This window comes from Panthera onca, chromosome C1 (genome assembly GCF_046562875.1).
Source record: "Panthera onca isolate mPanOnc1 chromosome C1, mPanOnc1 haplotype 2, whole genome shotgun sequence".
Taxonomy (NCBI): Eukaryota; Metazoa; Chordata; class Mammalia; order Carnivora; family Felidae; genus Panthera; species Panthera onca.
The window spans coordinates 66,625,723-66,649,303 of record NC_138346.1 but is presented as its reverse complement, the minus strand read 5'-3'; the positions used below and the strand labels follow the sequence as shown (position 1 = coordinate 66,649,303).

Below are 23,581 nucleotides of genomic sequence, written 5' to 3'. Positions count from 1 at the left end.
CATTTTACAGATAAGGGAACTGAGGCCCAGGTGAAATAACTTGTCTAATGTTACATAACTAGTAAATGAGAAAGCCAAGATTTGAGGAGAATTATTCCTGAGCCCAAAGCCCATGCTCTGTCATTTGTGTGACCACACTGTTTCTGAAACAGTGTATTGACACCCTGACAATTTTTCCATCAATTTAAAACTGAAAATAATCCATAGAACAAAATAGCAAGATTAGTCTAACAGGTGAAGAGAATCTACAATTCACTCTCGAAGTGAAAAACTCAAACAAAATGAAGACACCTGTTAATACCACAAACTAATGGAATTTTATATAATACAAATATAATGGAATTTTATGTAATGTAAGTATTCAGTATCTTCACGGAAGCTTTTTGGTAGCTGTAGACACGAGTTCTATTTGATTCTTTGTTTACAGTAAATCTGCCAAACTAATTACATCCTTTTCGTAGGGCAAATGCCATAATTATAACTTATGTGCAAGCAATAATAAATCTCTTTGCTATATAGTATTACTTTAACTCACAGGGAAATTATTTCAAAGGAATACTTGCAAAGTCTTTAAGAATTTTGGACAAATCTACCTTTTAACAATCACCGTTCTTCACATATGATGCCAGATATCTGGCTCCATATGAAACTTCATATCCATTACTAAATACCATTGTTAGTTACCTAGATTTCAGATTTACAACGAGCAATTGTGAGTGTTAAGATTAAAAGATGTGAACCTACATAACATGAAATTAATTTTATCAAATGCCCAATGGCTCCCTAAATAGCCTCCTCTGAGGTGTCTTGCCTGGATGATGATAAAATAAATTGCTACTTTTTTTTTAGCACAGTTTCTAAAGGTCTAACTAGTTCAGATTTTCTACAGATGAGAGTGCTATTGCCAATACATCAAACTTTATTCTTAAGAATATTCTTTAAAATAAGCTATTGTTGGGGCCCCTGGGTGGCTCAGTCGGTTAAGCATCTGACTTCAGCCCAGGTCATGATCTCATAGCGTGAGCTTGAGCCTCGCGTCAGGCTCTGTGCTGACAGCTCAGAGCCTGGAGCCTGCTTCGATTCTGTCTCCCTCTTTCTCTGCCCCTCCCTAGCTCACGCTCGCACTCTCTCTCTCTGTCAAAAATAAATAAACTTAAAAAAAAAACTATTGTTTGACAACTCAACTTTGTATATGGTACCAGTTACTAGGTATAGACAACGATCTTATAGATGCTTACAAATTAGTTTCCAAACACCTGTCAAGCAACGTAAGTATATTCTACAGTCTGCCTGAACTACTGTTAAGAAAGTAGAAGTGTGCCTAGTGTTACTCAAAATCAACATGCTCTCAAAGTCATGATTTATTTATTTATTTATTTATTTATTTATTTATTTATATTTATAAGTAGACTTCACACCCAGCACAGAGCCCAATGCAGGGCTTGTGCCCACAACTCTAAGATCAAGACCTGAGCTGAGATCAAGAGTCTGATGCCCAACCAAGTGAACCACCCAGGCACCCCCTAAACTTACTCCTTTAACCAAGTTTCTGATTCTGGTTGTTTGTAGTATCATTCTTTGAACAAACGGACTCCAACTCTCATTTATTCTTACTCTTTTCCAATATTGACAGTAATCTACAGTCAGATTTGTTAAATTTCACTTTTGAAATAACCCTTCTCTCATTCTCATCTTCCAAATTCTTATGAGCTTTCTGTTCATCCTTGTCACCTCTTTGGAAAGCTATCCATAATAATTATCACCCTCATTCTAGCCTCACGTAATTCTAGAACTTTGTGGACCATGAAGCCTGCTCTGTGCTAGGTGCCCAATAAATATTTGGTGAATGAATACCTCTGTTTCATATTTTATTGCCAGATGAAGCTTTTTGTCTCCAACTTAGCACTCCAACCAAATTTTCCAAATCAGTAGCTGTGCTTAATTTTAGTCAAGGTGAACTTCTTAATGTTTTCTGGCTGTAGCTTATAGTGGTTATTTTTGCCCATCATTGTGGAAGAATAATAATTACTCTCATCTAAACCCCCTTTACCACTTTGCACAACACTTTGGGCCCATACTACTTTTTTTGTTTTTTAAATCTAACCTCCCTTTATTCTAATTGACTTACTACATTAACAACAGTTGGCATTCTCTATAAAACACAATGACTGATATGCTTGGTGTGCTGAAATTGCTCGGCTGGTTCTATTGTATCACACCTGTGCATTTCTGCTTTCATCAGGAGAGTTGTTTACTTATCAAGAATAAGTTATGTTTGGGGGCACCTGGTGGCTCAGTCAGTTGAGCATCTAACTCTTGATATTAGCACAGGTCTTGATATTGTGGTGGTGAGATCAAGTCCCTTGTCAGACTCTGTGTGCAGCCTGTTTGGGATTCTCTCTCTCCCTCTCTCTCTGCCCCTCCCTGGCATGCTCTCTCTCTTTCTGTCTTTCTCTCTCTCAAAATAAATAAATAAACATTAACAAAAAATAAGTTATGTTTGTTTTCAAATCAATTTTTACCACTTTAGATTAGCGTAATTGTGTAATTTACTCTTAAATAATTTTATAAAACGAGTGAAAGAAAGTTAGTTGTTGCATCCATAAATACTAAGTTGAATTCATTGCATAAGTTTAATAAAGGCAAATCTCCCCCAACCATATACATACAAATGAAAACAAAACTTGTAAAATTAGGTGTGAATAATTGTTTTTTAAAAAAGGAGGGGGTACTGGGAATATGCATTTCTGGAAGGACGCTAAATTCAGGTTGCTTCACAAGGTTCTTAAAATCTCTGTCCTTTTTGAAAAAACCTAAACTGGAAATCCTAGATGATAAATTATAAGTGTGGCCCATGCCAAAGTGATGCTGCACAACTGCCAATGATAGCACAGGCTAGAACAAGAGGCCTAAGGTAACATTTTCATGCAAGTATCTATCAGTTTTCAAGATGAAGCAGTTTAATGTTTGAGATCTAGAAGGAATTCCTGTACCTTTCAGGAGTGGGACATGATTGCAAATTAGATTTTATATATTTATTTATTTATTTATTATTAAACAAATTTTTTTAAGTTTTATTTATTTTGAGAGAGACAGAGACAGCATGAGTGGGGGAAGGGGAGAGAGAGAGAGAGAGAGAGGCAGAGAGAATATCAAGCAGGCTCTGCACTGTCAGCACAGAGCCCAACATGGGGCTCGAACTCATGAAACCATGAGATCATGACCTGAGCTGAAACACAGTCAGAAGCTTAACCGACTGAGCCATGCAGGCGCCCAACAAATTAGACTTAAAAAATTGTATTTGTATTTGGCTTAAATAACTTACATAATCAACATTTTGCAAAGGAAACCTGGTAAGCCGTATCATGGGAGGATAGTCCCCGATTCCCTTACTAGTCAGGGAAATTTGCCCCAACTTTCAAGTCAAAATAAAATCGGATAAACTGACAAGTGAATGTTAGCAAGATCAAACTACAGACAGGTGGGTGCAGGCTAGATAATCTACTAGAGATAAACTATGCTAACCAGAGAGAAATGTCAGTGCTTTTTTTTAGAAGTTTATGTATGATGTAAATCAAGGAGTATTTAAATGTGAGAAAGGAAAGAAAAACAAACAAAATGAAACAGATACAGAAAAAACTGAGCTGAAGTGTTACATGGGAGGCAACGAGGGTTTTGACTGACGAGCTAAATAAAGAACATTAATAAATAAATTTAAAAATTAATGAATTAGATAATAAATGTATTAAATAAAAAATAGATTAGAATACATAAAAACATTAATAAATAAAGGCACCAAGACCTTTCATTCAAACATAAGACCGTTAATTAACAAAGACAAGACAGAAGGGCACCAAGATGAAACTTCAGTATGTAATGCTTTTAGTTCTACTTGGTCAGTGACATACTTCAGAATTTAGAGAAACGGTGTTTTTGCAGATGATGAATTGTACAGTTAAATTCTCAAGCAATAATCATGTAAATGTATAACATTCATTTTGCAGTAAAAGGTGAGTGTCTGTCATTCTTACGGAAGAGAGGCTTCCAACCTATGTTCTGAGGAGACGGAGACGTCAACCTTAGGAGGAAGATAAAGGCCAACCAGGCAAGTTCCAGGCAGAGCAGTTCCATTATCATGTGCTTTACACATTCATGATACATGAAAGAATTTGTTTAAAAAACACAATTGTTGGGGTGCCTGGGTGGCTCAGTCGGTTAAGTTTCTGACTCTTGGTTTGGGGTCAGGTCATGATCTCACAGTTCATGAGATGGAGCCCTGAGTCAGGCTCTGTGCTGACAGCGCAGAGCCTGCTTGGGATCCTCTCTCTCCCCTTCTCTCTGTCCCTCCCCTGCTGCACATGGGCACACCTAGGTGCTCTCTCTCTCACAATAAATAAATCAATAAACATTAAAAAAAGCCCACAATTGTTAAAAAGTATTCAAAAACTAGAGTTGAATCGAAACCTGGGGAAATGAATGCCCAAATTTAATAAGAAGATACTAAAATGGAAGAAAAAAAAGTGTGGATGAATGATAGGGAAGATTATATGGAATTTAGTAACATGGTTTTCCATGGAAACAAGGTGATAGGTGGAAAAAATTCCTGAGATCTAAGAATCCTAGATAAAAACAACTTGTATGCAAACTAATGCACAGAGATATAAAAACAAAAATAAAACATTTTTAGAATTTGTCACTAACACCACCCCTAACTGGGAGGTTATATCAGTTGGAGAGAGAGTATTTTTGTGGTTTGAGAAAATGAAAGCTCTTTCAGAGGTTTTAGTCTAAAGACCTGAAAAAGGATTGGCAATATGACAAGCAATATGCAACAATATCTCTTCTTTATGTCTGAAAAAATACTTCCCTGGCAGTCCATGGTAGTAGAATTCTGAGTTTGTGTTAGAATTCTGGCCACTGTTGTCACGCCCTCCAATCCTCCCCACCCTTGCATGTGGGCAGGGCCTGTGACTTCCTTCTAGCCAACAGAATATCGTGAAGGTGATGGGCCACCGCTCTCCTGATTATGTTACCCTGAGCTATGTTAGAAACATGCTCCTTTCCCTCTCTTTTTCTCTCAAGAAAAAAAGTAAACTGTTTTAACTTCCTTATGCTAAGTACCAACAACCATGCTTATGTGGGCAGCAGAACGTGAAAGCTGCACTATGTGGAGAACATACACTTCCAATACGCTAAATTTTATAAATTATTCTCGTTTTTGTGTTTTTGTATTTTTTTTTTTTTACTAGAAGTTTATAAGAATCAAAATGGAAAATGACCCTAGAGAACTTTACACATTCAGATTAGAAAACTGGACCTAGATGGTACAACTGGTGTAACTGACCTGGCAAACATACACAGTTAATCTGTCGATAAGTTAGGGTTCAAAACTCCTAACTTAAAAGTTCTTTTTAGGGGCATCTGGGTGACACAATGGTTAAGCGTCTGACTCTTGCTTTGGGCTCAGGTCATGATCTCATGGTCGTGAGATCGAGCCCCGTGTTGGGCTCTGTGCTGATCATGGTGCCTGCTTGGGATTCTCTCTCTCCCTCTCTCTCTGCCCCTCTCATGCTCACTCTCTCTCTTTCTCTCAAAAATAAATAAACTTTAAAAAGTTATTTTTAATTGGACGTGCTGCCTCTGTGTATATTTCATTACCACACATCACTGTACCCATTATGTACATTGTTTTATTTGCATGTATGCAGAAAATATGCATGCATTGTTATCATGTTGCAAGGTTATTCACATATGAAGTAGGTAGATGTTGTAAACTATTTTACACAGCCAGGTCACATCTGTAATTCTCACCATTTCTCAGCTGATCATTCCAAGAACTTTTAAAACAGTCTATGGCCTTCAGTTGAGCCTTTCTTCAATCCATCTGCCAGCAGAAGCTGGTGTGATGCTTTAAGACAAATCACCTTCTGACTAAAATCTACAAAGACTCCCCCTCATTTCTTTGGTGTCTGCTAAAATTCCCTTGTAGGTAGCGGCTCCAGTGGCCCTGCTGCAGAGACTAATAAAGATGTGGTTGGCTCTAAAAAAAAAAAAAAAAAAAAAAAAAGCTAACCTAGTTTTTTAGGTTAGTCACCTGTGGGTCACCAACAACCTCATCTTTATACCCCTCTCCTGGATCAGACCATAGTAGTGGGAAGAAAGCCCCTAACAATGGGGGTTCAACCTCTCACTTTCTGTATGGTTTTGCCCAAATAATTCCCTGGGCCAGTCTCTTACACGTAAAATGAAGGAATGATCTCTAAAGTTCTTGTTGTATTGTTCTACCACTCTGTAGTCTTTTAGGAGTTGAAATGATACAAGAGAGATGTGATACTGAAAATGATAAGAAGGCAATGCAGAGAGAAACCTGGACTCAGGGAGAGATACGCAGTAAGTGCTCAGGGTGGGTATGGCTGCTTTGTGCATAGATGAGTCATAGGTGCTGGGTCTGTGTCTAGAAAAATCCCATGATCATCTCTGGGCGAGGATGGGAGAAGCAAAAATAAATGCTACTCCCACCTTGGAAACAGAGAAACCATTCACATGTAACTGGGCTTTTAAGTTAGCTTCTGTACTAGTCCTATGTGCAATATTCATGTAATCACTAAACATTTATTGGGAGATACTATATTCTCAGATTTGAGTTAAGTTTCTGTCTCCTAGAACCCCTTCATCAGCATAGTGAATTATTGCATTATTTATCTGTTTTTGTTTCTTTTCCTTTGCTACTTTGTCCCCTTTTTTATTGGCCAAAGTGAAAAGTACAAAGTATTTTATGGTTACTTTAATATTAATTTATTAAAATTAAGGTTAAAGATTCTTGAGGTTCATTTCAGTTATGTTTTTTTCTTCTGTCAATCATCCTTGTCTTTTGCCTGTTTTTCTACCAGAGTGTTTGTGCTCTTACCAGATTGCAATTGCACTTTATAAATAGAAAATCATTTGAGTTTCCTTAACATGTAATTTTTCCCATTTGTATTAGTTTTCTACTACTGTGTAACAAATTTCCACAAATTTAGCAGCTTCAAACAATACCAATTTATTATCTCACAGTTTCTCTAGGTCAGAAGTCTGGTCCCACATAGCTGGATTCTGTGCTCAGGGTCTCACTGGGACAAGCTAAGGTGTTGACTGGGAATGCAGTTCTCATCTGAGGTTCAAGATCTACCAAACTTATGGGCTATGGGCAGAGTTCATATCCTTGCGGTTTTAAGGCTGAAATTCCTGCTGTCCTGCTAGCTCATGGCCTTGAACCATTCTGTAAGTGGAGGCCACCACACTTCCTTGCCACATAGGCCCCCATAGTCAGTTTTTCTTCCAAGCCACCCAGAGCATCTCTCTCTCCCCAGAGCATCTCTCTCTCCCTCAATTACTCTTACATGACCAGTGGGAGAAAACTGCTCTTAAAGGGTTCATTTGATTAGGTCAGGTACACCAGGATAATCTCCCTTTGGCTATAAACATAACATAATCACAGGAGTGGTACCTCATCATAATCAGATTTCAACTGCACTCATAGGCTGGGGATTACCCAAGGGCAAGAGTCTTCGGGGTCATCTTAGGATCTTGCCAACCATGCCAAACTCTGTGTGTTTTATTAGTTTTCTTTTCTAAGAACCACTGCTATACTAATATCATCTGCTACACTGATAATTAATTAATTTCTCTACTTATATTCCCTTCATTTTGCTTAAATTCTAATTTCTCAAAGTAAGTTTTTGGTCATGTTCTTTCATTCTTTCTTGATCATTCTTGTCATCATTAAGACATTCAATGACTACTTGGTCCTATCCCACAGATTCTGATGGAGAATGTTCTTATTCTCCAAACAGCTATTTATGTATTTTATGTGCTCCTTAACTCAATATTTGTTTCGGAGGGAATTTCTTAATTTTCAAGTTGTTAGAATTTTTTCTATCATTTTACTATTAATTTGTAGTTTAACTGTATTGTGATTAGATGATAACTCTATATGATATCTTCTATTGTGAATTTATTGAGGTTTACTTTGCTATCTAGTATATTGTTAATTAATATAAATATATACACGAGCACTTGAAAATAAGAAGTCTCAAAAAAAAAAGAAAATATGAAAACCCTGCATAAGTAAATTTTGAGATAATGTATACATTCAAGATATATTTACTTTTATTACTTATATTATTCAAATTATCCGTGTCCCTATTTAATTTTTCTTTGTTTTATCATAGGCTAAGAGAATGGTATTAAAACTCTCACAACCATTTTTATATATCTTTATCAATATATTCTTGTATTTTTCATTGTTGAAATCAGTTGTTGGCTTTGAGTTCTTTATTTCATTGGAGTAATAACACAATTACTCAAAAATAGAAGGAAATGATTTTTAGATGATGGCAAGAATCCATCTCTAATAAAATACTAAAAAATTGGGTAACAGCAAAAATGAGTGCAACTGATTTTTCCTTTTTTTGTTTTTAAATTCAAATTTAATTTTGTTTTGAAATTCACCATTAAAATAATAAAGCATTAGGTTCTTACAGTTTTTGAGATTAATAGATGATTTAAAAAAATCTATTTTCGTGTTTATTAAGCCATTAATCAACCTTTGATTTAACTGATTTCTCAATGAGCTCATTTATTTGAAAATATGTATATTTTCACACATGATTCTCAAGCTAAATTCTGCATTGACCTATATCGTTCATGTATTTTTGGCAGGCTGACTTCATAAGTGAGCCGAGAGAATGCAGGGGCCATATCGTATCTGAAGCATCCACTTTGTTTTTTACACCAGGGCATTCAATAACCACTTAATAACTATAACACTGATGGTAAGAGCATTTTCCCTCCTCAATGGATTGATGCAACATTTCTTGCTTTTTAAAAATGTTCTCTACTATAGCAAATGATTTTGACCTTGAGGGTGAAGCAAAACAAAGCACAGCAAATAAAATACTCCACAATATTTTTTAAGAGTAAATGATTAAATGTCTTTTTTCTTGTTCCCTGACTTGATATTAGGATGTTTATGATCTTATTTTAGACTTGGTTTGTTACAGGGAGCTCATTTATAGGGTTTAAAAGGAGTTCAATTTATAATAAGTGATAAATTTATTAAAATATAAATCTGGAATTTACGGGTCAAAGGACATGAAATATGTGTATGTATATATACATATATTTTTATTTTTGAAAAAATACTTATTTTTAAGCTAGGTATGTACTGTTTTAAAGATGGGCATTTTACTGTTGTTATATATACTTATATGTACTTAAATATCTATACATATATATCTTAAATCATACAGAAATGAGATGCTCTACAACGTCAAAAATATTAGTATTAATATTTCATTGTGTACACTGTGCATATTAAAAATTTAAATGACCTCTATTAAAGACTCTCAACAAAGCAACAATATCAAAGAAAAATACACTGTCCTGAGATTTAGCATTTCCACAGAGAAGCTGGAAAAGTCAAATATTAGTCCATTAATTCCCACATCATCCCTAAAACCCAGATGATTTCTTCATCCAGCTGTATATTTGAAGGACAGTCTTCAGTGCATTTTTCATATTTACTAATTATTAACTTGTTCTTATCAATTGTGAAATCCAGTGTTAGTCAAATTTTTCACCAAGGTAGAGGGGAAGGTCGAGGAATATAGCTCTAGTATACTCTGAATTTTGCTTTAAAGTATGTCAAACATGGACTTTGTATTGATGATTAGATATAAGGTAACAAAAGAAATAGAACATCTCATCATATATTGGACCGACATAAAATTTTTGCAATACAAATAAGTTAGAAACAAAGTCTGCAAAATTGCACTTATAATTCCCAAGTTAAAAGTCAAAGTTGTAAATCAAATGAGTAATTTCCATTGTTAAATTCATTTTGCTGAAATGGGCATAGAGTCTCTAGTGTTCTTTTGACATTAATTTTTAATGATGAATGATAACATTTAACAAATATTTAATAAGTGTCTACTTGCGGGAGGAACTGTATAACTATAATTAAAGGGTTAAGAGTTCTGTTTTGAGCCAGGCAGGCTTGGGTTTGAATCGCAGTTACTGGTTTTACGGACTTTTGGCAATTATCTTCACCTCATTAAGCTTTAGCTTCTAATTTGTAAAATGGTCCTTACATCACATGGTTGCTATAAGGACTGAACAAGATAACACATGGAAAATGCTTGGCGTGTGCTTGCCTGATAAATGGTAATAATTTTCATAATAGTATTATATAGTTTATAATATTTGTAATTGCTAACACTTGACCTTTTCAACTACCAAAAAATTAGTCTATGCACAACAAGATTAGGGCCTGAAGAATGAAATAGTGACTATAATAGTCCTAGTACCTGCCCTCATGGGTTCAATCAGATGGAAGATACAGAGAAGCAAACAACTGTCACACACGGTAATTGGATTCGTGTAGAGGATCTTGAGAGCACCACCTAATTCAGTCTAAGAAGGTTACAATAGAAGGAAATAACACTTGGGACAGAAGGATGAGTTGGATGGGGGTGGGGCAGGTGAAGAGGTGGGGGTAAGAGAGTATTCTAGACAGAGAGAACAGGCATAAGGATCAGAGCCTGATAGAGCATGGGGAGTTTTAGGAAACAAAAGAGCAGTGTACTTGGATGGGGAGGGGAGGAGGGTACTACTATGTGAGGCTGGAAAGGTCACTAATAGTCATTTTTTGCAGGGATTCATAGGCCATGTTAAGTAGTATAGACTGTAAGCAAGGGGCAGCTTCTGAAAGTTTAGAAAGAGGGGAGACCTTTGACCAGGTTTACCTCCTAGAAGGATGACTTATTATGTGGATACTAGATGAGTGAGGAGGAATATTTGTGGGGGTTGCAGCAGATAAAGCTGAGAGATGATGGAGGTCTGACATTGTACAGAGCTGGTGGGGATGTGTAGTAGACAAAGAAACATAGAGTTGGCACCACCTGGTAAACACTTCGATGTAAGCAAGAGGGAGTTTGTGTATCCACTGGCTGGAATAGTTGCCATCTCATAAAGATCATGGCCCTGGGAAACTATAGCTCAGGATAAGGAAATAGTCAAGAGCTGAAAGGACATCCTCAACCAATGTCCAGATGGGACTCTCCAAAGTGTTTCCTGAGCATCTGTCAGATAATTATATGAGATTCTGAGTATATTCTTTTCTCCTCCTTCTCTCCTTCCTGCCACCTCCCCAGAGAGGAGAAGCTGCATCCAAAAGCAAACTGCTTCCTTAATTTGACTTAGGAAGAAGAGTCTTGCTTGATTTATTCTATCTGTATACTTTCAGAATATATAACTGATAAAAATGTATGTATTCATGAAAAGCATAATTAACTTATAAAATGCCAATTAACACTGATGCAGCACCTCATTTGTGCCAGGTTCTGTGCTTGTTACTAGAAGTACAAAGATATATACGACCGCAGTTATTCTCAAGCTGCTCACAAGATTAGTAAGTAGGACAGACAGATACACAACAGAGAAATAGAGTATAATACACACATTTCATGTTATGCAGCTAGCAATTATATTTGGGGGGAATTGAGAGGGTTTTCCAGAATTAAGAGTTGCCTGATATAGTGAGCAACAAAGCAACAACATGTCTTTATTGAGTCGATACATGGACAAAGTCATGAATCTCAATTCAAAGATCATTTTGTTTTGTTAGATTTTGCAGAGAGTGGCAAGAAGAAGATAATTTCTAGCAAGAAATTATAGAGTCAAAAGACATAAACTTCATGGAACGATGTGACTAGGACTGGGCTGAGTCCTGGGGAATTGGACAGAAGAAATGAATCTCATCAAGATGGTGCAATTGCCTACGATATATTCAAGACTGCCTTTTCCCCGTCCATGGCAATGTGTTTCAGATGGTAATTCTAGTAATACAGATGAAATAATAGGATGGGAAGCCGGAGGTCATGATTGGAGATGGATTTAGAAGATAAAATCCACAGGATTTGGCAGTAAATTTGATGAGGGGTTTCAAATTAGAGAAGTTGAGAATGAATCTAGATTTCTCATAAGCAATTTGAGAGCTTATATGATTGGGAGGAAAGTAGCATGGATTTTTTGGAAGCCAGGGAATGACAGAGCTTAAAGAATTAGGAAATATTGGGGCACCTGGGTGGCTCAGTCGGTAAGCGTCTGACTTCAGCTCAGGTCATGATCTCATGGTTCGTGAGCTCGAGACCCGCATCGGGCTCTGTGCTGACAGCTCAGAGCCTGGAGCCTGCTTCAGATTCTGTGTCTCCCTCTCTCTCTGCTCCTCCCCCACTCACACTCTGTCTCTCTCTCAAAAATAAATAAACATTAAAAAAAATTAAAAAAAAAAAGAATTAGGAAATACTGCAGACAAACAGGTGAGATAGGGTCACTGAACTTGGCAATTAACAGAACATCAATGGTTTCTGACAGAGAGAAAGTTAGGGAAAAAAACAGAAAGGGGATGTTTGAAGGTGACTAAGCAGTGGAAAATGGGAAAATGGTGAGTATAATCTAATCTATTTTTCAAGAAGATTGGCAATGAATTTAAGGAAAAAAACTTAAGAGATGAGGTCAAAGGGACACTTAAAATTTACATGATTTTATTTTATTTAAGAGCAGGAATCTTGTCCATTTATCTAAGTTTGTGGTAAGGTCTTCTAAAGGAGAAACTGTAATACAGGATGGAGGCAACAGTTGCTACATCAGAGACCACGAGGATTTGTGAAGAGACTGTACAGAAAGAAAAGTTGGTGGCATACGCATCTATCTTGCAGAGATTCCTAATATCCCCAGATATTTTGTGTGATGCTTTCCTATGAGAAACATTATGTTATCATGGTGTTCATGAATTTGGATACTTGTAACAATCTTGGTACCTATCCCTTTTGATTCAAGATTAACCAGAGACTTCCTATTTCCTTATTTAACATTTTTACTGGACACCTTCTATAGGCTAGGCACTATGCTAAATGTGGGCTATACTTTGGTAAATGAAACGGATTAATCCCTGCTCTCAGGTACATTTAAAAAAGGATCATTTGCCATGTAAGGTGTTCACTGTAGACTTTTCTGTGTTAGTACAAATTTAATCTGCTGAGCAGTATATGCTGAGGTTGGAAATTGTCACATGTTCTTTAACCCAAGTACAGTAAAGGTAAAAGTATTAAATGAACGAATATCAGCAAAGCTGCAAATAAGTTTTATTTTAACACAGATAGTATAAACGAGAGGGCAAATGGAAGTCTAGAAGTAAATATTCATTACCCATTTACTCATTCATTTAATAAACATTTTGTATATGCTATGGCCTTAAGGTGACTAAGACCTGGTTAGTGTTTCTCCTATTCTCAAAGATTTCATAATCTAATGGTGCAATCATAAAAGTGCTTCCTAATGATTTTAAGCCTTAAACTCAGGAGCATGTCTTCCTAAAATACAATGTGAAGTAACCATAGCCTAAGAGAATAAGTGCCCTGTAATTAGAATTAGAGTTCCACAGGTCAGTGTGAGATGCAGCAGCAGATTGGTCTAACATGCAGGCCATTCCAGAAGAAAGAGGATCCTCCAGGACTGAGGGAGAGGACTCAGGCACTTGTGGCTGTGCCATTAACCTATGCCCAGTGAAGAGGTTTGGTAGCTAAGACCAACTCTATAATGGACATCTATTCTTAGTTCTTTAATAAACAATACCATTCACTTTAAAGAAATGCCAAAGAAATTATTTTTTTCAGGCACTGTTAAGGAGATTTAGTATAATGGTTAAGAACATGGACTGTGTTGCCAGCTGCCTGGATTCTAGCCTGGGATCAGTCCTTACTATTTGTGTGACATTGGCAAGCTACTTAAATTCTTTGCATTCAATTTCCTTATCTGTAAGATTAGACTAATAATACCTATCTCCTGGTATGAAGCATTGGGGGAGACAACACATTGTAAAACCCTACAAACAGTGTTTTCCGACGGTGAGCACTCAACATATGATATCTGTTATTAACATGACCTGAATTACAAAGATCCAAATGTCATTTTTACTCATTCTGGGGCTCACTCATTGCAAAAACAAGTGTACTTTTTCCCTAACTAGCTTAGAATACATTGTTTTTATTCCAAAAAGTAGAAGTTTAATAACTCGATTCATTTAAAAGGTATTTATGAGAGAATTATGGTATAATTGTGCCTTGGCACCTTATGTTTTTGAGCACTTTTAACTTCAGAATAGCCTTTAGATTCTCATAATATTCCTATAAGTGCTATTGGACAGTTGTCCTCCTTTTACAAATTAGGAAATGGGACAATACAGGGTTAGTGATTTGCCCACAGTAGACGTAAGGCCACCAGACTTTTAGTCTAGTATTTAAACAAATCAACCAAAACTCAAAAAGTTCCTGAGCACACACTTGTGCCCAACATTGCAGTAGGTGCCTCAGAAGACTAAAATTATATAAAATACAATCCATAACCAAAGAATCTTACTTTCTAATTGGAGAGATATCATCTTATATTGTCTTTTGCACAGTCTCAGCAGTTTTGCCCAGTTTTTAAAGCTCTTTGAAATCTGTCCAAGCCACCACCTTTATTATTAGTTTTCAGTGGAAACCCATATTTCTAGCTGATCCATTATTCTTACTACTGCATGAGTCAAGAAACATTATGAGGTTTTAATTTTTTTAATGTTTTATTTATTTTTGAGAGAGAGACAGAGTATAAGTGGGGGAGGAGAAGAGAGAGAGAGGGAGACACAGAATCTGAAGCAGGATCCAGGCTCTAAGCTGTCAGCACAGAGCCTGATGCAGGGCTCGAACTCGTGAATCGCGAGATCATGACATAGCAGAAGTTGGACAGTTAACTGACTGCGCCACCCAGGTGCCTCGAAACATTATAAGGGTTTAAAAACAATTCTTTAGGTTATTTGAATGTACTTTGTAGGTTGAAGTCTGCTGGGATTTACAGAATGATGAATGTGACCCATGCTATGCCTTTTCTGCATTTGGGAACAAACATGGGACAAGTATAGACAGATAGCCCATAGATTTGTCCTGGAATGGGTGGGGGTCAGTTGTGTATAAGTGTGCATCTTAAGGGGGAGGCAAAGCAAATACAGGCCTCCATTTTACATGTCCCTTAATATGGAGTCTGTTTTCGTTTTCCTGGAAATTGAGGCAGGCAGTAGCCTCATCTCCTGTGATTTTATATTCCAGAAATACTAAACTATTATTGTTTCCAAACACATCCTGTTGGTTCATGTCTCTAGGTTTCTGTATATTTATTTTTTCTGGCTGGAATGCTCTTTAGAAAAAAGGTTTCTTACGTTTTTTAAGGAGTCTACCATATCAAGAATTTAATGAGAAATTTAAAAATTAAACAGATAATACAAAATCTATCACTTTCCCCAGATAAACACGTAAAGAAATTTATTACTGAGGGCAGAAGGCAAACAATACAAAAGGACTAACAGTGGAGTATGTTACTAGTACTTCTTACAAGAAAATACTGGGAACAGTTGGGAATGTTACTGGTAATAGTAATAATGACAATTTATTGAATACTTACAATTTGCCAGGCATTATGTTAACTGCTTCACATTTATAGCCTCATTTAATAGTCCACAGAAAGTAGGAAGTAGGTGATATTATCCTCATTTTTGAGATAAGAAAATTGAGGATTAGATAGTCAGGTAAGGTCACATGGTATGTGGCTAAAATGGAATTATACAACACAGTGTCTGGCTCTAGAGCATAATCAATTACCAACACCTTTATAATTGTGGGCCTCACATGTCTACAGACAAGTGCTTAGAAAATGGTAATAAACAATGGGCATTTGTAATTTTAACTCATGCCATTAATAGAATTTCAATAATGATCCATTGTAGATAAGGCTCATTATTGAAATTAAGGAAGGGAAACATTAACATATTCAAATGGAACAGGTAACAGAGACCATGGCCAGTAACATTTTGAGTCAATGAGGTATTTCCCAACATGGAAATTCATATTTAAAGGTTGAAAGTCATCTTTCTAAAATCCAAATATATATACAGTTGACCCTTGAACAATGCAGGGGTTAAGGGGGCTGATCTCCTGTGCAGTTGAAAATCTGCATATAACTTTTGGCTCCTCCAAAACTTAACCATTAATAGCCTACTGTGACCAGAAGCCTTACTGATAACATAAACAGTTGATTAACACATATTTTGTATATATATTATATACTGTATTCTTATAATAAGGCTAGAGAAAAGAAAATGTTATTAGATAATCATAAGGAGGAGAAAATACATTTATAGTACTGTACTGTATTTATAAAAAAAAAATCAGTGTGCAAATGGGCCCATGCAGTTCAAACCATGTGGTTCGAGGGTCAACTATATATGTGTGTACATATGTATATATGTATTTGCATATATGTATATATGATAATTACCATATAATATTATAATTACTATGCATATATGCAAAGCTACGGCTCCTTTGTATCCTCTATTACTAGTACACTCCCTGGCACATGGTAACTGGTGAGTAAGTGAAGGTAGGCAAAAGAACAAAGACTAAAACAGAAAGAACCAAAAGGATAAGGTTACTTTAATACAGTATAAACTGCATTCCTAATTTAGAGTAAAGAAACTTCATCTTTTGAGGCATCTGCTATCAGTTTAATTCCACTAAAAGAACATCTTCTAAATTGTGCCTTCCTTTGAAGAGAATACAGCATAAGACTAAGGAAGCAATGAAGAAAAATAATTTTAATTGAGTTTATTTATGACCAAGAAGAAAAAAACAAATGGTGAAGGCAAGTGCCAGGAACTTTGTGACGATGTGGTAATTTATAAAAGAATATTTACAGAAAGCCAGTTGAAAAATGAATGAAATAAACTGAAATGTAACAGATGATGAACAGAAGGTTCAGTATTTAATATAAATATTCAGCTGGATGAGATACAACTGTGTTTCAATAGCAATTCTTGTGAAAAGGATGAGGGAAAATTACTTTCCTAGAAGCCCAATATAAATTGACAAGGCAAATGTCCGATAAAGATAAAAGCGACAGGATCTAATACAGCATTAGATTGAATCAAGAGAAAAATGGCGTCTGGATCATGGGAAATAAAACTGTATTTTCAGGTGTGCTTTCATAAGAACAAGTGTGATAATGAGAATCCTTCAAAATGGTTCCATTAAAAAGAGTTGGAAAGAGATGGAAAAGTTTAATCTGAGTACCTGCTTTGTGCCAAACATGTTCAAACATGTCACAAATATAAAAGGAGAGACAAGAATGCATGTAAGTAGTTATAACAAAATCTTACAATACTTTGTAATATGTGTAAGCCTAGAACATGAGTTGTTCATTGCATAAACTCTGTGCTTTCTGTCTCTGGAAACCAAAAAAAGAAGCCATCCATTCTACCCGGGGTCCAGCAGTTTTCATGCCCACTGCTTTCATTAAACATTTTTTTAATGTTTATTTATTCATTTATTGTTTTAATTTTCTTCTTTATATATTTGTCATTCTCAAATTCTTTACAATGGAAATGAATTGTTTTTATAATAAAAAAGAATGCAATCCAAGTAATTTAAAAAGGCTCTTAAAGACTAATTCCCAAATTATCCAAAACCCCATGTAGCAGCCTGAGCCTTATTCCCTTTCTGAATGAAGCTTGATTATATCACTGTATTCAAAAGTCCAGGGTCCCCCAAAGGCTGGGCCAAACCAGGCACTAATGAATTTGCTATTTTCTAAAAATACAGCGAAATGAAGACAGACTCTAGTAGTGAGCATTATATGTTAAATACTCTGATCATCAATAATACAATTAATTCAATTAAAAGGATACTTAATAACATAAGAATAAATGGGGTTTAAACTAAGTCCCTCTCTGTCTAAGGTTCATTCAGGTCTCAGCTTAACAATTATTTACATTTAGTTTAAACTAATTTACTGTTATCATTTTTATTAATGTCATCAATTTCTCTGATTCACTTTCACACATTCAAGGGGAATCAACGACACTAATTTTCCAACCTATAATTTGTTCGTTTTTTTCTTTTCTTTTTTTTTAATATGAAATTTATTGTCAAATTGGTTTCCATACAACACCCAGTGCTCATCCCGAAAGATGCCCTCCTCAATACCCATCACCTACCCTGCCCTCCCTCCTACCCCCCATCAACTGATTTCAAAGAGCTAAAACAGTTTAAGAATTCTGAACTTTAGGCACTACAGCCATGGACCTAATGCTTGCACTTTGATTAGAAAAGCAGTGCATTTAAGTTCAGTATAGGCTGCAAAAGCTTAATTTATCAGATTTCCTAAAACACGCAATGTGCAATGGTATCATCTATTCTGTTTAATTACAGTTAAAAAAATTACTGGTACAATAAACTGTTTTATCAGTTCCTACTGGATCATGACTTAAATTTGAGAAATACTGTATTAAATTATCTCTAAAGTTTCTACTACCCTTACATTTAAATTTTCAATTAATGCAACGATAATCCAAGATATAAAATGACACAGAGTATGCAGAAATAGAACTGCCTCCAGTGGTTCAGTGGATAGTCACTTTTTTATAAAAAGATCGGTTTTTCTGTGAACTAGCTCTGAACAATACAAACAAAAACAGTATAAATAATGTAAAATTTTTGCAGCAAAATTATTTGTTATGGATGGTCTTTATAATAAAAGTTTCATTTTTTCCTAAAGTTTCTTTCTTTTTTTTTTTTTTTAACGTTTATTTATTTATTTATTTTTGAGACAGAGGGAGACAGAGCATGAACGGGGGAGGGTCAGAGAGAGGGAGACACAGAATCTGAAACAGTTTCCAGGCTCTGAGCTGTCAGCACAGAGCCCGACACGGGGCTCGAACTCACGGACCACGAGATCATGACCTGAGCCGAAGTCGGCCACTTAACCAACTGAGCCACCCAGCCGCCCCTTAAAGTTTCTTTCTTAATTCAGCAGATAGCATGTAATAGCTATTAGTCTTCATTAAATATTAAATGTAAACCTAAAGTTTCAAGCCAAAAAAAATCAGACTAGAAAAAATACTGCCAAATTTAACAGTACCTTAGAACCAATTTTACAAAAATAAAGGCCATTAAAAGAAATCAGCTTCCATTGGTTCTTTAGCAAAAGCCAAATATTTAATGAAACTGAGATACTACTCAAATTAAAATCCTGAAAAAAACTACACAATGTTTTACAAAAATGAGCTATCATTTTTTTTTCCTGAATTCATTTCCATGGACATGTGAGATGAAATGAGGATCTACCTACCATTCTATCTCTGCACTCTTTCTCTCCTCATCTCATTACACAAATATGATTTACCCAAGGCAATAATATACAAGTATATATTTACATACAGGCAATAATACATGCATGTACATATAAATTTATACCTACCCACACATATAAAATCTTACCTCTTTGCTTTCTTCCAGATCTGATTCACTACTGAAGTCCTCTGTGTTTAAATTTTCAAAGTCAGACTCTCCTACAGCAATTGGTACAGTCACGGTAAGACTGGGATTGTTTATGAATGACATGTAATCGCTTTCATCAATAATGTATTTTTCAACACTGCTGCCGGTTCCTATTCCACTTGTGGTTCCATTCACATCTTTAATATAGTCAAGATCTTTTCCAATTTCTGTTGTATGATTGGACATACAACTGTCTTTCTTATTGTTTAGATCATCAAGTGGTTTAATTTCATCTAAAATCTTTTGTTTTCTGACAAAGGATTGTTGAATAAATTCATATATTTTTCTCTTCACATAAGCTATTCCTTTGTGCATCCTGTCCACAGCTATTTGGAGGTTGTTCATTTCATTATCATCATCTGTGGCTGCAAGATTGTCTGCACTAAATGAGCTCAGAAGCAAGGCCAGAAAGAGGTTCAGGACCTTAAATATAACACAAACATGATTATAATTTCACCCCAATGTAAAGAGCAGATTGAGATCACTTATTCCTCTAAGTGTAGAGGAAACTGTAAGTTCTAACAGCTAGATTAGAAAGAAGCACCATAGAATAGTGATTAGAAGTTGGGTAATCTGAATTTGTTATCTGGCTCAGTAGCTACTGCACTCTACATCCTTGGGCAAAGACATGATTTCTATTGGTCTCACATTCTCCCACATATAGAACAAAGATGATGAATGAGTTAACCTAAGGTTTAGCTATGTTTAAACTTGTATGATTATAAGAAAACAGATTGATATATGTACTATGCACAAGTTCTAACCTTAAAAATCATTAGTGTTTGCAATTATACACTGAAATACATTCTATAGTTTCCCTAATGATAAACAGAGATATTGAGTTGGATATTAATTAAAAAAATAATCATTATGATCCAGAATGAGAATAAGTATCTTAACACAGGTATTGACACTTATTTTCTTAACCCATTATTTCTCATGCTCCACTATTGATTAATTAGAAGAACCATTTATAAATAATTTCCAATACTTCCATAAGACTGATACTTTATATATATATACTTTATCTATCTATCTATGCATCTATCTATCTATCTATCTATCTATATATCTTTCGGAATATATTAAAATTTTCTATACCTTAAAAAGTAATTAACGTTTCAAACTTAGAGAGAAGAATTGATCAGTTATTCCATTTGAGTAATCTCAGGCATCATTAGCCAATCCTTATTCTGACCTAGCACCACTAGAGAATTGATTAACCTAGGTTGGCTAATGCATCTGCCATATGACATAGAGTGATTGAACGGTATATGCCACAAAGGGGCAAGGAAATGGTAAAATCACTATGAACACTTAAAGATTCCACTCTTTAGTCCTATACTGGCAAGTAACATTAGGCTTTCTTTAAAAATTTTTTTCAGATTTCTCCCTCTTCTCTGAATTTGAAAAATGTTCCCAATATATCCTTCTAGGCATGTCTTCAATATGATACTCTATTAAAATTCATATAACAAATGTGATGAAATGATTGACAAAGTGGATTTGAATATAAAAACTATAGGGTCACTGCTATATTACTGTGTTGTGAAAGTGAGACATATATATCTATATCTATATCTATATCTATATCTATATCTATATCTATATCTATATCTATATCTATACATCTGTATTTATCTCCAAGGCAAGAGACTTTACAAATTATTAATCATAGTTTTTGCTTGGGCAAAATGGTCACTATCCTATTATGCTCTTAATCTATTTCTGAAATATATATCTTAAATGGGTACATACCACCAGGTTTCCAATAACCATAACCATCATGAAGACAGTAAGGCACATGGCTTGACCAGCAACCTCCATACAGTCCCACATGGTTTCTATCCACTCTCCACAGAGCACGCGGAACACTATTAGGAAGGAGTGGAAAAAGTCATTCATGTGCCAGCGTGGAAGCTGACAGTTGGTGGAGATCTTGCAGACACAATCTTTGTAGCTTTTACCAAAGAGCTGCATGCCAACCACAGCAAAAATGAAGACGATGATGGCCAACACCAAGGTGAGGTTACCCAGAGCCCCCACTGAGTTGCCAATGATCTTTATTAGCATATTTAATGTTGGCCAAGATTTTGCCAACTTGAAAACTCGGAGCTGGAAAATAAAAAAAATTATATAATAATTATTATGATCTTTAAAAGCATTGCATATACTGAGGTTTACCAAGAAATGATGATTAATATAGAATCTCTTACATCTGCCCTGCCCTAGAAACTTCTCAGGCTCATTGTTAATTTTTGGACCTTCTAGGAAGAATTTAGTTCTTCCATATTTTAACCATGTAGATCATCTTCCCTAAGAGTCAATTTCTGAAGATTACTTGGGGCCAACTGTCCATAATTTGTTTTGTGAATGTGGTTCTAAGGCATACCAGGCCCAACACTAATATTAACATCTGATTCACAATAATCTCTGTTGAAAAGATATTCGTTTTGCCAATCGAATGCAAAGCAACATCATACTGAAGTCCTGCTATAGGTGGAGAAAAATGTTTATTATTCATTAATGCTCCTTTAGGGTACTGACCTAGCTGTGCCTGCATTTAAAAATTTGGAGTATTTCCCATACCTATAATTCTTCCCCTGATTTGCAGGGACATATATGTAAACCAATGAGCATGTTAAGTAATCCTACAGATTTTTTTCCTCTCATTTAGAGAAGAAGCATATTATCCAGAGGTAGAATTAGGAATTTTCTGCATGCCCAACTGTGTCTGATTACCATTTACCACTTACAAAGGGCTGTTTGTATTTTCAAGTGACTATTAAAATGTGATATATTTCATTACAAGTGTTTTCTTAGATCCAGAAATATTAACTGTAGTCATCTCTAGAAATGATAATTAGTCACAATTGCAACTGAGTAATATATTAAACTTTACATGACTGTACTTTTTTTTTTTAAATAAAGGTTTTTCTAAACACACGGAGATAATTTTTTTTTCCATTTAGGGATAGTTTTGATGATGCAAATGTACACAAAGATTTAAAATGTTAATAGTTGTGTAGTAAAACCTATGACAGTACTATATACGAGCTCTAATTGTTGGACAGGTTTAGTTTTTGTTGCTGTTTTCTTTATTTTTTACCAGTCGGAATGAACGGAGAACTGATAATCCTTCCACATTGGCAAGGCCGAGTTCTACCAGGCTAAGTGTCACAATAAAACCATCAAAGATATTCCAGCCTTCTTGGAAATAATAGTAAGGATCCATGGCAATAATTTTCAGAAACATTTCTGCTGTAAAGATCCCAGTGAAAACCTAAGATCAAAACAAAGTTACTCTAATTCCATCAGATAATGATAAAGTAGAATGACATAGTATTTGATCGCAGAACAAAATGTTAATGCTACTTTCCCCATAATGATTCTATTACGAGCTCATATTTGTGTAGTAATGTATAGCTGATAAAAAGGCTCTTATATACTTTATTTCATTTTATCGTTACAGAAATTTATTGTTAGCCATGGACGTGGCTAATGCAGGCAATATAAATATCACTTTACCGGTGCGGAAACAGGTCTTTACGTGGGTGCAATGGTTTCTCAGATATCACACAACTAGAAAATGCCAAAAATTGGACTGGAATGCAAATTTATTTTGAACTAGTATTCCTTCTGTCCCATCAAACTGTCTGTCCCTCCAGACTTTATACAACACAGGTACTGACAAGATCTTGCCCATGATCACTTTTAATTGTCTATAAGCATATTCCCCTTCCCTCAAATCAGATCATTATTATACATGTACATTTATTACTATGATACATGTGTTATATTATCAATTTGTTATGTACGTGAAAAAAATAAATTTACTTCCATAATATAAAAAGCAGACCTTTAAAAATATAAATATTACAACTCAGGATGCTTTACATGTCTTGCTTTTTACCATCAAAAATCTTACACCTCAAAACAAATGTTATGAAAAACACATACATTACTTTAAAGTCTGTTTTCTTTCAGCAAATAAAAGCTAATATTCCTAAATTGAGTCAACTGACAAACACTTTAATAATTCATGTTTTTTAAGCACAGAGGAGAAAGAATTAAGTGGCAACCTTTACCAAAAATGGCCTTGCTAATCATATAAT

The 23,581-nt window shown here is 35.3% G+C and overlaps 1 protein-coding gene across 5 annotated transcripts in view; it reads right to left on the bottom strand.

Annotated features, from left to right (window-relative positions):
* LOC132670955 (sodium channel protein type 1 subunit alpha) overlaps positions 1 to 23,581 on the bottom strand; it is a 147,714-nt gene that overhangs the window by 28,663 nt on the left and 95,470 nt on the right. For all 5 annotated transcript variants that reach the window (XM_078451179.2, XM_078451182.2, XM_078451183.2 and 2 more), the window contains exons 15-17: positions 22,576 to 22,749; positions 21,225 to 21,581; positions 19,407 to 19,889 (exon numbers count right to left, since the gene is read on the bottom strand). In XM_078451179.2, coding sequence (XP_078307305.1) covers positions 19,407 to 19,889; positions 21,225 to 21,581; positions 22,576 to 22,749 — 1,014 coding nt within the window. The remainder of the gene's footprint in view (positions 1 to 19,406; positions 19,890 to 21,224; positions 21,582 to 22,575; positions 22,750 to 23,581) is intronic.